Raw genomic sequence first — 15233 nt, forward strand, 5'->3', positions numbered from 1 at the left:
TATACGGTGTGCCCGAGTATGAGCCACCGCCCTGTGTACTGGACCTGAGCTGCCCTCCACCCACCCCTGCCCCTGCTCGCGGGACCCTGTGACCATGCTGACCAAGCCCCCTGAACCAGCCAGAGCAGAGCCCCAACCCGCGCCCAGCCCAGCCGTCCTCTCCACAGCAGCATGTCCCAGCCAGAGGCACTCCCGCTGGCGGCCAACGGTTCGGGGTCCGGGGAGGTGGCTGGTGCTCAGCTACGCTGGGCCGCCTTGCTCATCATTATGGTCATCATCCCCACCATTGGGGGCAACATCCTGGTCATCCTGGCAGTGTCGCTGGAGAGGAAGCTGCAGAATGCCACCAACTACTTCCTGATGTCCCTGGCGGTGGCCGACCTGCTGGTGGGACTCCTGGTGATGCCCATTGCCCTCATCACTGTGCTCTACAGTAAGTCACCTCAACATGGTTGACCTCTTGCCTTGCCATCAGAAAGGACCCATTCATTGGTACCTTCATTCAACCACTTGTAACTCAAGACCCTGCTGATACTAGGGTTGGGCGGAATACTGTATATGGGGTATTTTAAAATACCCACGGTATGATTTTCAAACACAAAATGTTCAATTGGTTCTTTTAAAATAAATACCTGCCGTCAACTTGTGTCAATAGATCAAGCAGATTGCATTCTTAATGAAAAAAATTATGGAACAGGCAAAATTAAGAAGCCATTCAACCTACCATATATGACTGGCTCAAAGAGCACATGGAAACTTATGTGACTATCCTACTAATGGTTTCCAGCTACATATCTTAGAATTATAAGTTTAACTATCTAAGATAGGCCAAATAAATTCTCACCAGCTCAGGGCTCCAGCTATGCATTTGGTTGACTAACCAAGTGTCTAGATGGCAAGATCAAGCTTCTTGGTTACAGCAGAGACAATCAACCCCCTCCTGGATCAACATTTTTGCTATCTAATATTTGTTTTCTGTGTGCAGAAAAACTTCTGAGTTAATTGTACAACTTTATGAACTGAGGTGTCTGTCTTCGCAATTAGTTTACGTTCGCGTGCGTTTTGTTTAAATCATAAAATGTATTTGTTACATTTTTAAAATAAAATGTCCACTTGTTTGCACTGACGATAATACTGTATACTCCCAGGACGGTACAGGATTTAGGTATGAACATCTGTATACAACCCAACCATAGCTGATAGTAAAATGTACTGATCCTATAAGTGTGAACAGTTCATAGAACTGCAACACCATGATTGCCTCAACATCAACTTGAATTATTATTTTTGGCCCCAACACAGCAGCTGATTCAAGCACAAAGGCTGGCCTCTTACTTGTGTTTAGCTTGGCTCCCATCAATCAGGTCTAAATTGCACTTGGTCACCCCAGTTCCCATGGAGCCGCTATTACAAAGCTGCTGTCAGTTGAGACCAGAGAAACACCTGGAAATGTGCATTGCAAAGCAGAAATCCACCACTGTAGGTAGCCAAAATAGTTTTAATTGGATCTAGCAGATCTAGCAATCGATGACAAGAATTTGCCGCCTTCTTTTGTTTAACTGAACCACCGATCAACAAAAAATAAGCATGCATATTTATAATATAATAATTCAAGAACAGAAGTGTTTAAAAATCGGACACCACGAGAGATGCTGCTGAATCTCCGCCAGCTACAGTATAAACAAATTATAGCAGATGGCAAAAACACAAGATAGTGGACAATAAACAAGGTACTTCCTTTGGCTGTGTAATTACAGCAGAGGCACATTCACATCAGGTACCAATGATCACGATGACCCAATTTCTGCATGACTTTCACAAACGACTTTCCAATCACAAACCAACCTCTCCCTCGGCTCTCACACTCACTTAGGTCGCGAGGGGAAAATACAGATATAAGAGAGAACTGAAAAGATTTGCATTCGATTCCATTAAGTGACGTAGCTTTACAATTTATTTATTCACCCTTTATTTAACTAGGCAAGTCAGTTAAGAACAAATTCTTATTTTCAATGACGGCCTACCGGGGAACAGTGAGTTAACTGCCTTGTTCAGGGGCAGACGGACAGATTTTTACCTTGTCAACTCGGGCATTCGATCCAGCAACCTTTCGGTTACTAGCCCAACGCTCTAACCACTAGGCTACCTGCCGCCCCACAAATGCAGCTGTGTTTCAAAGTGCAGAATTAAAACGCTCCCTCTCTAGCAGAGTCCCCTGTCTCCTGACACAGAATTTATAGTCGAGCCACTACTCCTCATTCATGTTGTTGGAGTAAACGGCCCTGTGACATACACGCACCCCACCTCGACTGTGCTTGGCAGGAATCTGATCTCAAGTCATGCTTTCAGAAAACAGGCACCATCTTTGTATAAGAACCATATGTGCCGTGCAAACAGTGGGCACGAGACTAACTGTGTAGTGGGGGGGGGGGGGGGGCTGAGAGGATCAGGCCTAGACAGAGGGAAAGGAGTGGATCAGGCCTAGACGGAGGGAAAGGAGAGGATCAGGCCTAGACGGAGGGAAAGGAGTGGATCCGGCCTAGACGGAGGGAAAGGAGAGGATCAAAGTCAAGGCCATGTGAGCACATAAATAACAGCCAGACGCTGCTAAAGAGTAGTAGCCCATGTTCAGTGGGAGGGGGGCTGTGTGTACGTGTGCGCACATGTAAGTTCGCACAGAGCTCCATGTCTGAATGGGCGCAAGGTACGTTTGTGCAGGGGCACCTGTCATTTCTCTACTGGCTGGAGACCGAGCACACAGCGGGGGGGGGTCAGTGCTTCACGCCGAGCCCTTAGAGCCACTCGGCAGGGTGGGCCAGTTAAGGCCTGTGTACATCCAGGCCTACAGCTCTAAGAACAGTGTGTTCAGGCAAATGGCAAGAGGGAATCAGCGCAAACTTCCAAATACCACCTGACATTTACCAGAGGACAGAGACGAGATGTTGTAACTACAGTATTGTCACCGCTAATATATCACCCCCATTAAACACTACTCTCTAAATTCCCAATAAACCACAACAACCATTTGCTTAAAATAAACTTAAAGTAATAGCTAGTAATAGCCATTGCCTCAAACTAGTGAAGTGCAGTTCGACTCTTTTACTGACCAAAGAGTTGTATCCCCCCCGAGTTACTTGTACATTTATTTTTGTCGTATGTTTGATCCGCTAGCCGAAATGAAGAGCAGCATTAATACGCGCTACTCTAGATTGTGCTGCAGCGTACATGTTTAGAACTGCTAATTGATTGCAAGGTGCACAAATGAATGCAATTAATTAATTATTGAATGCTATCGAAGGACAACAGGGATTTTTCTGCCATAATAATCCTTGGACGGGCCGCTGAAGCGGTTTCCAGTCCAAGCAGTGAACTTAAATAACTAAAACCAGATAAAGTATGTACAAAAGATAAATGGAGCTAAATATTTGTAAATAATATAATCTTAGATAACTAACTGATCACCAGAATTAAAGCTAGACAGTCAGGGAAAATAGAAAATTCCGAAAACAATGCAGTATTAATTGTTAGGTTGAGCAAAATAACAGCATTAGCCACGGCAAAACGCATCGTATAGCAGGAAACTAGCTTTAAAACAGCAACGGGAAAAATTCTCAGCTCCATGGAGAAATGTTTAGAATTGCAGGAAATTGGCTTAAAAAAAATAATTTTTAAAATAAAAAAAATAAACTCTACACCACCAAAATTGGGGCGTTAAAACGTCATCTGAAACACCCCAGCCACACCCACCACCTAAGTCCCTTCTTGATCCAGAAAAAAATGCTGCAGTTCGCCAACGATATTGTGCTAATCTCCTCTCTCGATAGTCCATTTCGGTTGCGGCAGCAACTAGACCTTATTCCAAAGGTATCAATAAATAACTATTTGTATGCCTATCAATCACAAATGTACACGGTTTGAATCACACTTTTATATGTCTCAGTCACAAATTACAGATCCAATAAGGTGATTGATAGGCATACATGGTGAACGTGCGGCTTGTAGAATCATGATTATTTTTAGTTTGACTTTGTAGTTCTTCGTTCATCAGTAGGGGGTCCTTACTGAATCTAATGAACTAAGATTATTTTGGAGTGAACGGAGTTGAAAAGATCAGTCATTTAAAAATAAAATAAGACGAACTTCCCATCAGCACCTCAAAACATCCAATATTAATGAGTTAAGTGAGCCCAATCATAATTAGACCTTCTTCCAAAATTAAACATTTTACTGGAGGAGGGCATGTCTAGTGTGCAATTGCTTTCGATAAGAGCTGTAAAGAAGTCCTGAGGGCCCCTTCCACATCTGCCCAGCAGATTAATGTAAGGCTTATAGCCAACACCTTGAAAAATGACATGGTTCCAAAAGGTTTGAAGGCTGCACTGTAGACTGACTACAGCGCTAAACTAAAAACATACAGCTGACTAAGGCTTGGGTGACGAGAGAGAACAATTAAGAAAAGCTATTTGAAGGATTCGGGAGGGGAGGGGGAATGCACTAACCATAGCGCCATATTTACGAGGTAGCACCATGAGAAGTGTTTACATGGCGGACAGATAAATGTTTACCTGAATATATTTGGGCCGTGGCATAAGACCTGGCAGTGCAGAAAACTTGTTCGTTGTTCTATCATCAGAGTGAAGAGTAGAATGAAGATTAAGATTTCACGAAATAGCCCACCAGGCCATAAGAGGATGACGACAGAACATTCTTACCCTTCTTCACTAATGAGCTTAAAACTGTTTCAGGGAGAGGTCACTCTTTTGCAAGACAAGCTTCGACCCCAGACTCACCCTGTCTCCACACACACACACACACACACGACTGGTAGGGCCTAGGTTTAGATCTACGTTTCCCACTCAACCAGCACGGTCTTTTAGCCTAAACTTCACCATAATTCATTTTGAGAACCCTGGAAAATGTCATTAAGTCAAAACATGCCTGATTTAAAAATGTAAACAAAACCTCCAAGCGATCCATTTAGTGCTCTGGCAGAGAGCTTTATACCGAGAAAAATACAACGTATGAATTAATGCTGCCTTGAGGGACGTCGGTGCAGAATAGAAAACTCTAGAAGGCCTGTTGTTAAAGCCTTCAAAAGAAGACAATTATTTTCATCTGTGGGACATCGATTGTCAATCAAATTCCACGGAGTGCCGAGTGTCCGCGGGTTTTCACTCCACCCTTGTACTTGATTGATGATTTAAGGTCATTAATTAGTAAGGAACTCCCCTCACCTGGTTTTCTAGGTCTCAAAAGGAAAAACCAAAAACCTGCATACTGATTGAGACACCCCTTATCTACAGTGCCTTCGGAAAGTATTCAGACCACTTGACATTTTCCACATTTTGTTACATTGCAGCCTTATTCTAAAATATATCAAATAAAAAATACAAATCCTCAGTAACCCACACACAATACCCCATAATGACAAAGCAAAAACAGTTGTAGAAATTTTGGCAAATTTCTTAAAAATAAAACAGAAATAGCTAATTTACCTAAGTATTTAGACACTTTGCTATGAGACTCGAAATTGAGCTCAGGTGCATCCTGTTTCCATTGATCATCCTTGAGATGTTACTACAACTTGATTGGAGTCCTCCTGTGCTAAATTCAATTGATTGGACATGATTTGGAAAGGCACACACCAGTCTATATAAGGTCCCACAGTTGACAGTGCATGTCAGAGCAAAAACCAAGCCATGAGGTCAAAAGAAATTGTTTCAGAGGCAGGATTGTGACAAGGCAAAGATCTAGGGAAGGGTACCACAGAATTTCTGCAGCATTGAAGGTCCCCAAGAACACAGGGGCCTCCAATCTTAAATGGAAGAAGTTTGGAACCACCAAGACTCTTCCTTAAGCTGGCCGCCCGGCCAAACTGAGCAATCGGGGGAGAAGGGCCTTGGTCAGGGAGGTGACCAAGAACCCGATGGTCATTCTGACAGAGCTCCAGAGATCCTCTGTGGAGATGGGAAAACCTTCCAGAAGGACAACCATCTCTGCAGCACTCCACCAATCAGGCCTTTATGGTAGAGTGGCCAGACAGGAGCCACTCCTCAATAAAAAGGCACGACAGCCCGCTTGGAGTTTGCCAAAAGGCACCTAAAGACTCTGACCATGAGCAACAAGATTCTCTGTTCTGATGGAACCAAGATTGAACTTTTTGACCTCCATGCCAAGTGTCACGTCTGGAAGAAGCTTGGCACCATCCCTACAGTGAAGCATGGTCATCATGCTGTGGGGATATTTTTCAGCGGCAGGGACTGGGAGACAAGTCAGGAGAGGGAAAGATGAACGGAGCAATGTAGAGATCCTTAATGATAAACCTGCTCCAGAGCGCAAAGGACCTCAGACTGGGGTGAAGGTTCACCTTCCAACAGGACAACGACCCTAAGCACACAGCCAAGACAACGCAAGAGTGGCTTCGGGATAAGTCTCGATGTCCATGAGGTCCAGCCAGAGCCCGGACTTGAACCCTATCAAACATCTCTGGAGAGACCTGAAAATAGCTGTGCAGCAAGAATGGATGGGAGAAACTCTCCAAATACAGATGTGCCAAGCTTGTAGCATCATACCCAAGAAGACTCAGTGCTGTAATCTCTGCCAAAGGTGCTTCAACAAAGTACTGAGGAAAGAGTTTGAATACTTATGTAAATGTGATATCAGTTTTATTTTTAATAAGTTGGCAAACATTTCTAAAAACCTGTTTTTGCCTTTGGGGTATTGTGTGTAGATTGATTTAAATAGTTTTTCCCCTTCATCAATTTTATAATACGGCTGTAACGTAACAGAATGTGGAAAAAGTCAAGGGGTCTGAATAATTTCCGAAGGCACTGTATATCATACAGAAAGACTATAAAACAATTGTGACAACTAGATCAGCTTTTACCAGATTTAGGATGAGTTCCTCTTACAGAAGAACAAAAGGATTCTCATATAAAGTATGGAGGCCCTTAAGAACTGTGGGCATGTCTTGTATAATCAGAGCCTGACAGACATCAATGACTCAGGTCAGATCGTTTACACCCCGGTATTTGCTGGAACGGGGACATTTTCTAAAAAATAAGCAATAATCATGATTAACATAATGACAATAATACTACTCAGACACAGCCCTTTACCAAGACAGCGATCTCAGCTTTGTTTTTATTTGAGTCCAAATCAGCTTTTTCCCAACTCTGGAATGGTGACCTCACCCTAGAGGTTGGTAGCTCTGTTTTCATGGAATTCTCTTCCTCTCCCTCTCTCTTGAAGCTGGTGTACTGCAAGGACTTCACACGTTTGTCTTAGAAATGTGGCCTTGGATGGACACCTCTGTAGCCTTGGCAACACTTATATCAGAAACTTTACCAGCAGACAGATTTTTTTTTAAATCTGGTATAAGTACACAATATCCTCACATAGAATTTGTTGATTATTATTCCCATCGGAAAAAATTCTTTGCCCATATTAAAGACAGATGACAGCCATTACAAAATGGCCCACAAAAAAATATACTCTTAGAAAGTAGCCTACCTATCAAAGTATAAATATCCCACAGAAAATATTTCTAAATTAAAAAAGGAGAAAAGGCAAGTGGTGCGTGGAGCTGAACAAAGCCCCTGAAATGGTGTGCAGTAGACGTGGACCTGAACAAAGCCCCTGAAATGGTGTGCAGTAGAAGTGGAGCTGAACAAAGCCCCTGAAATGGTGTGCAGTAGACGTGGAGCTGAACAAAGCCCCTGAAATGGTGTGCAGTAGACGTGGAGCTGAACAAAGCCCCTGAAATGGTGTGCAGTAGACGTGGACCTGAACAAAGCCCCTGAAATGGTGTGCAGTAGACGTGGAGCTGAACAAAGCCCCTGAAATGGTGTGCAGTAGACCCCCAATAAAATGAATGCCCATTACATTCATAGGGCACATGTAGAACACTAAAATATTGTGATCAACTGTGTATTTATTTTATAATTTAATATGTATACACAATTAAAAGTAATACTTGTTAATTAACAAAAAAATAAACAAATCCACTAATGCTTGAATTATGAAATACAAGCCATCAGCAAAACAGGTTAACAAGAAAATCATTCAAGAACCTTTCCAACACACAATCCAGCCCAATTATGGTGCAATTTCACGCCCGGGACCCAAAATAAACAAACACGTCTGGTGAGAAGGGGCCAGAACACATCTACATCAAGAACATAGCGGTTTCAGCTCCATACAAAGAGTCATAAGAAGCATTTCTCGGCAGTAAATTAACTATTTACTAAAATGAACAGAATTCTTTACATCAGAGATGGTTTTAAATCATTAGCTATTGAAGCGCGCATCTCCCCAATGCTGGTGGCGTCACTGATGTCCACAACACAAGTTCTGTTTAGAACGCAAAAGGTTTGCTGGACAAAATGGAACTAATCAGAAATTAGTCCCATTTTCAAAACGGGCTACTTCCTCCTCAGGAATTAAAAACATAAAACACCTGTGTCATAGGCCACTAAAGTAAGAGAAATGGCATGACTAAATGTCCAACATCTTCACACTTCATTTCCTATTAGAAAAATATCCCAGATTTCCACCTTTTATTTTGGCGTCTTTGACAAATCTCTATTCGCCTCCGACACACACACAAGCCCATGTAGTCCTTGACATTATAAACGCAACAATTTCAACGATTTTACTGAGTTACAATTCATATAAGGAAAATCAGTCAATTTAAATAAATGAATTAAACCCTAACCTATGGATTTCACGACTGGTCAGAGGTGCAGCCATGGGTGGGCCTGAGAAGGGGGAGCCAGGGGGGAGCCTGGCTCCCCCCCCATTGGAGGAGCCAGGCCCAGCCAATCATAATGAGTTTATCACCACAAAAGGGCTTTATTACAGACAGAAATACTCTTCAGTTTCATCAGTTGTCCGGGTCGCTGGTCTTAGACAATCCCACAGGTGAAGAAGCCGGTTGTGGAGGTCCTGGGCTGGAGTGGTTACACGTGGTCTGCGGTTACGAGATCAGTTGGACGTACTGCCAAATTCTCTAAAATGACGTTGTAGGCGGCTTATGGTAGAGAAATTTACATTAAATTATCTAGCAACAGCTCTGATGGAAATTCCTACAGTCAGAATGCCAATTGCACACTAGCTCAAAACTTGAGACAACTGTGGAATTGTGTTGTGTGACATAACTGTACATTTTAGTGGCTTTTATTCCCCAGCACAAGGTGCACCTGTGTAATGTTCGTGCTGTTTAATCAGCTTCTTGATATTCAACACCTGTCAGGTGGATGGATTATCTTGGCAAAGGAGAAATGCAGTGGTGTAAAAAGTACCCAATTGTCATGCTTGAGTAAAAGTAATGATTCATTTTCTATTAAGGTGTCACCCAGTAAAATACTACTTGATTAAAAGTCTAAAAGTATTTGGTTTTATATATGCACACATTTAAGTATCAAAAGTAAAAGTATAAATCAGTTCAAATTCCTTATATTGAGCAAAGCAGATGGCCACATTTCCTAGTTTAAAAAAACAAACATTTATTTACAGATAGCCAGGGGCACGCTCCGACGAAGCATGTGTTTAGTGAGTCCACCAGTTCAGAGGCAGTAGGGATGACCAGGGAGGTTCTGTTGATAAGTATGTCAAATCAGACCACATTTTCCTGTCCTGCTAAGGCGAAGCATTCAAAACGTAACAAGTACTTTTGGGTGGGAGGGAAAATGTATGGAGTAAAAGTGCATTATTGTCTTTAGGAATTTAGTGGAGTAAAAGTTGTACAGATAAGAACTTTTTACTTAAGTCAGTTTTGGGGGGGTAAGTACTTTACATCACTGGAGAAATGCTCACTAACATGGATATAATCAAATCTGTGCACAAAATTGAGAGAAAAGTTTTTTTTGCACATATGGAACATTTCTGGGTTCTTTTATTTCAGCTCATACACTTTACATATTGCTTTTTATATTTTTGTTCAGTGTAGATGGTAATAAATTACTTAAATGGCTATTATGTAGATTTTTACAATGACTTAGTCACTGAAATCCAAATAGGCTCCCCTCAGGGTGAAAAAAAAGAAAGATTTAGCACCACAGGAATGAAGTTTGAGAATTTGTCGAGAAAGGCATGGCTTAAATCTCAAATCGTTCTGTATTGGCCTATGAGAGGAGCTAACAATCCAATGCTTCCCATCATCTGTCTGTTTCTCAGATTCCGGGTGGCCTCTTCCGGAGTTTCTCTGCCCAATCTGGCTCTTCCTGGACGTCCTGTTCTCCACAGCGTCCATCATGCACCTGTGTGCCATCTCACTGGACCGCTACATCGCCATCAAGAAGCCCATTCAGCACAGCCAGTATAAGTCCAGGGCCAAAGCCATGGCCAAGATAGCAGTGGTGTGGTTCATATCTATTGGTAAGCTGCTCTGTTTGTTTTGGTCCTGTGTTGATATCAGGATCATTCTCCAATGCGTTGTCTGAACCAGTTTTTTTACGCTATGTCATTGCAGTTCAATTCCTTAGCTACTGTCACGTGACATGTCTCAGAAAAGCCAGATGCAATAAAAACTATATAAAAACGTTTACGTACAGTACCTCGCTTAAACTTAACCCCGACTAACACATTGTAAAACAGTAACAGAGCATCATAGTGTTAGCAGTCAAGGGGGACCTGTGGGAAAACACAGTTAATGAGCCAGAGAGATTTACACAAAACCAGCATCAAATTAAAAAGGGAGGTTTAAATGATAGAGTATGCCCCCAGGAATGAAATTAACTTCACTGCCCTTGTGATGAGCGTAGTGAAACAACACAATGCTTACAATTGCAAAAAAATATGAGCACTATCTTTGAGCAGTACAACGGCTTCACAATGTTGCTACAACGCTATGGATCACAGATTTGTTTTTCAGAAAAGTTTAAGCCAAAATAACATTCAAGACAAAACCAAGCATTCAAACCACAACCTTATTTGAGGACTCCTGGACCAGTTTGACCATTTGACTCTTCACAATAAGCATAAAATGTGCACTGCGGAACAGATAGGAATCTGCAATTTTACAAAACTGAATAGCAAAGCAACGCTAAAGAGCCTGTGGTATTTTCAGTAAAATTAGGTTACGAGACAAAAAGGACATTTGGACTGAAGAGGATAAGGGGCAAGGGATAAAGCTAAGGACCATACGTTTAGTCCATAAACAAGGGGGAGATGGAGCAGCTGAACCACTGGAATTCTCTTCACACAGAACATGTTTCATACGAGGGAATGTCAGACAAACTGGGTGTCCCATATTTGGCCCAATGTTAAGCATATACCCAAATGGGAAATTTGACACAGTCCAAAAGGACAGAGACATAAACATTGTTTAATTTTTCTGATTGATGGGCTTCTTATCACTTTCTTGTCCACTGTTCGAGTCTGTATTGTTAATGACTGGCCAGTGAACCCTTGGTAAATAAGCACACTGGTTTCCATTTAAATGATATGTTATCCGTTATATATATATATATATATATATATATAAGCTTTCCAGTATTAAATGAAATTTAACACCCCTATTCTCATTAACATCATTAGCCATGACGGTTCCTCTGGCTGAAGCATTTAGGAGACTGGTGTGAGGACTTGGCAGCGTTCAGCCTGGCATTAATCAAGTTTAAAGTTTTATTAGGTCACATGTACAGGATACACATGGTATACACCATCCAACGACATGCTTACTAGCAGGTTAATGGAATTCATAGGGCGTTCAGACTCGTTCACAACCGCACGCTCTCAGTTGTCACCTCAGGGCTAAGGTTCTACACATCGACTTTCTTTCGGTGAGCAAAACCAGACTATTGCTTAGAGAGATACGCGAGCAGCACTTAGACGCCACGACAGTAGAAGGGTCTCTTCGTCCAGGGTGTAGTGCTCACGGTCACTGTATTATAGCTGGCAATATATGGTTTGTTTATTTGATTTTTAAGCAAAGAATGAGAACTTCCAGAAGTCCCAGAATGACCCTTTGCGCTACCTCTGCTGTCCTCAGTGGTGAAAGCCTGAAGCTTTAAACAGAGTTGTACTCTGGCAGCATCAAAAGGAAAAGCAGATGTGGACATTTCATGTCCTATAATAACATGCAAAAAGAAAAGCAACATAAAGTGTCCACTGGCTGTGAGAAGATCCTGTCTCTACTCCCAAAACACATTTAATCCCAAACAACCAAAGTTGTTAGTCTTTCCATCTAACACTGTGTAGAGACAACAAAGTTTGGATTGATGATTTGACTGACCAAACTTTTCTCTCTCTCTCACACACAGGTATCGCAATTCCCATTCCCATCAAGGGGCTGAGAAACTACCATCTTCCCAACAATGTCACCTTTAACAGCAACCACACATGCCTACTGAAACCAGACAGCTTCCGAGAATTCATCATGTTTGGCTCCATGACAGCTTTTTTCATCCCTTTGACTATCATGATGGTCATCTACCTGCTCACCATCCAGGTGCTGCGTAAGAAAGCCTTTCTGCTCAGGTCAAAGGTCACGCAACGCTTCACTCGCCCAACCGTCTCCTCAGTCTTCCAGGGGGAGCAGTCCGTGGCTTCTCCCACAACGGAGAAAATGCCAGGAAAATCCATTTCTCCCGCCAACCCAATCATAGTTGACGAGATCCCCATCCGTCGCATGTCCACCATAGGCAAGAAGTCCATGCAGAACCTGACCAATGAGCAGCGTGCCTCCAAGGTGCTGGGCATCGTCTTCCTTCTGTTTGTGGTCATGTGGTGCCCATTCTTCATCACCAACATCACCTCTGTGCTTTGCGCCAGCTGCGACGTCCATGTGATCGGCCGTCTGATGGAGATCTTCGTGTGGGTGGGCTACGTGTCATCGGGCATCAATCCGCTGGTCTACACCCTCTTCAACAAGACCTTCCGCCAGGCCTTCACACGCTACATCACCTGTAACTACAGCAGCACCACTAACACGCCAGCCAGGCAAACTAGGGAACAGCATGGCTGCAGGAATCTGACACGGATCTCCTTCCATTCATCTGTGGCGGAAAACTCCAAGCTGTTTATGAAGCGGGGGATGAAGAACGGCATCGAGCCGGTGAGCTATCAGAGCCCGCCGAGGCGACGGCAAGCGCCCATGCAGTCCTCTGCTAGCTTTGTACTGGACACTCTGCTCCTTACAGAGAATGAGGATTGCAAACCCGAAGAGCATGTCAGTTATGTGTAGTGCAAAAGGAAATAATTCGAACCAGAAAGTTACGTGAAAAAAGACAGACCAGGCTTGAGTTGTCCAGGGGTTCAGGTGACAAGACACCTTCCTTGAGCATCACTTCTGTGGATTCGGTGCCATTAAAGAAAACACAGTGTGCTCTCAAAGGCAAAACGAAAGGAGATGCCGATCTCTGTCAAACACTTTGGCCAGAAAGAAGAGGCCCTCAGATTCTGTACAGAGATTGCTGAACATTAGGAGTAAAATGAGACAGCAAATAGGTGCGTCGAGTTAGTTACCCTCAATAAAAGACAAACCCTACAACGCTCAGGTCGGATTGTCCTTAAGGAGGCCGCCAGACAGATATGAAATGAAGACAGACTGTCTGGAAACACTCTCAGTGGATACAATGTCTATTCCCATGCTACCCTGGGCTATTTGGTTGTCTGCTATCGACAATTTCCATGGAGGAGATGACATGCTTACCAATTGAAAGGACAAACACTCCTCCCACATAAACTAGACATTCAGCCTCCACATCACACAGAGTTCTGAAGAAGAATACACTATAAATGCCCCCCATTTTAACTGCAATGTTTTGGTAAGTGTTTTTTATAAACTGTGAACAGATGTTATAAAAAGTCACAAGTCCTATTTTCCCCAAAGTGTTATAATAATCCACTTGGATGTTTATATATAAATGTTTATATATAAATGCAACATAGACAATACCTTTGCAAATGGGAAGCTTGTCAAACACAAAATGTATAGCCTATGAATGGATGTGTGCTGGTTCAGAAATGTATAAAACTGTGCTTGGCATAAAGAAAAGCTGTGTCCTTTTTTACAGTTCTTAAGAGGATCTTGAAAGCAGATGTAACTACAGACCAAGTCATCTTATTTTAAACACGTTGTCTTTTTCTCTGAAAATATATGTTTTGCGGCCGCAACGACCGATCTACTGTGTCACTTTCATCAGAGTTTATATAGTGTCTCCTTGATGGGGTGGTAATGAAGCAAAGCAAAGCTAACTGGACATGGGAGCCAAAATAAACACACCATAAACTACTGCGCTAGGAGTTCATCGTCACAAACAACGACTACGAGGAGACTGAATCCTGAACGTAAGTGCGTAGGGACATGACCGCTTTATGAGGGGCAATAAAAAAATGGCATTTTGATTAATTCTCCGTACCTGTGAATTAAGTGACGTTACAACTCAAAAACAATTGACTTTACATGAACCTAAAAAAAAAGTGTTTATGGTTAGTGTACCAAATTAGTCCACAGCATAAAATCTATAATATTAAGTCCCAAGGAACTACAACATGGCCAGAAATGTAATGAGAGAGTCCATGTTTGGTTCATATACAACTTCCGATGCATATTTCTGCCATCATGAGACTAGTCGGTGGGGAGGAATATACCCATGGCCTTTCAAAGCAGTTGGGGAGTGAGAGACGCCAGCACACCAGCGTTCACGCTGATCTTTGACCCACTCAGAGACAGCAGCTCTGAGCACCATGTCCTGGTTTCCCAAGACTGTAAGGGGGCCTGGAAGCCATGGGGGAGTGGGAGCTCAGCTGAATTGTTGCCGCTCAGGAGGATCTCTAAACAGAGGAAGGATTTACACAAGGTTTATCTAACAGCCAATTGATCATGGGAATATCGCATAGCCTTTTTTGGGCTTAAAATAGTCCCTCTATTTTCCTCTGCTTGGCTCGGTGCCATTTAATGCTGCAGTGCTGCCTGATGCTGTTGAATGCTGCAGTGATGCCTGATGGGTACATTCACGTCAGAGAATGAGTGATAAGCCTCCGTAAACAGATCGAAAAACAATAATGTGACTCGGGAGGATGACATGAAGCCAACGTTCTCAGACACTAAACTACCTGTAAGGAACCAGGAAGTTATTATATCCTCTCAGCTAAAAATGAACCTAAATTCTGTCATCCATTTGATGTCATGTTGATAATCCGCATGCAAACCAATCACAGGATCACTTAAGAGTGACAAAACTAGGAAAAGGAGGGATAGTTTGCAGCTGATCAATGTAGGTTAGGCT

At 42.7% G+C, this 15233-nt stretch overlaps 2 protein-coding genes across 4 annotated transcripts in view; one reads left to right on the top strand and one right to left on the bottom strand.

Moving 5' to 3' along the window:
• The window catches only part of LOC139539453 (26S proteasome non-ATPase regulatory subunit 1), a 58010-nt gene that overhangs the window by 27115 nt on the left and 15662 nt on the right, over positions 1–15233 (bottom strand). The gene's annotated exons all lie outside the window — the stretch shown is intronic.
• Positions 37–13999, top strand: LOC139539454 (5-hydroxytryptamine receptor 2B-like). Its single transcript, XM_071342430.1, has 3 exons — positions 37–433; positions 10177–10377; positions 12264–13999. The coding sequence occupies exons 1-3, from the start codon at positions 172–174 to the stop codon at positions 13184–13186; spliced, it is 1386 nt and encodes a 461-aa protein (XP_071198531.1). The 5' UTR covers positions 37–171; the 3' UTR covers positions 13187–13999.

The sequence above is a fragment of the Salvelinus alpinus genome, chromosome 15 (genome assembly GCF_045679555.1).
Source record: "Salvelinus alpinus chromosome 15, SLU_Salpinus.1, whole genome shotgun sequence".
In the NCBI taxonomy this organism is placed as follows: Eukaryota; Metazoa; Chordata; class Actinopteri; order Salmoniformes; family Salmonidae; genus Salvelinus; species Salvelinus alpinus.

Bases quoted from the DNA above. Each gene is read 5' to 3' on its own strand.
- LOC139539454 (XM_071342430.1), top strand. From the start codon at position 172: ATGTCCCAGCCAGAGGCACTCCCGCTGGCGGCCAACGGTTCGGGGTCC. The intron at 434-10,176 runs GTAAGTCACCTC...TCTGTTTCTCAG, and splicing joins CCTCATCACTGTGCTCTACA to ATTCCGGGTGGCCTCTTCCG. The intron at 10,378-12,263 runs GTAAGCTGCTCT...TCTCACACACAG, and splicing joins GGTGTGGTTCATATCTATTG to GTATCGCAATTCCCATTCCC.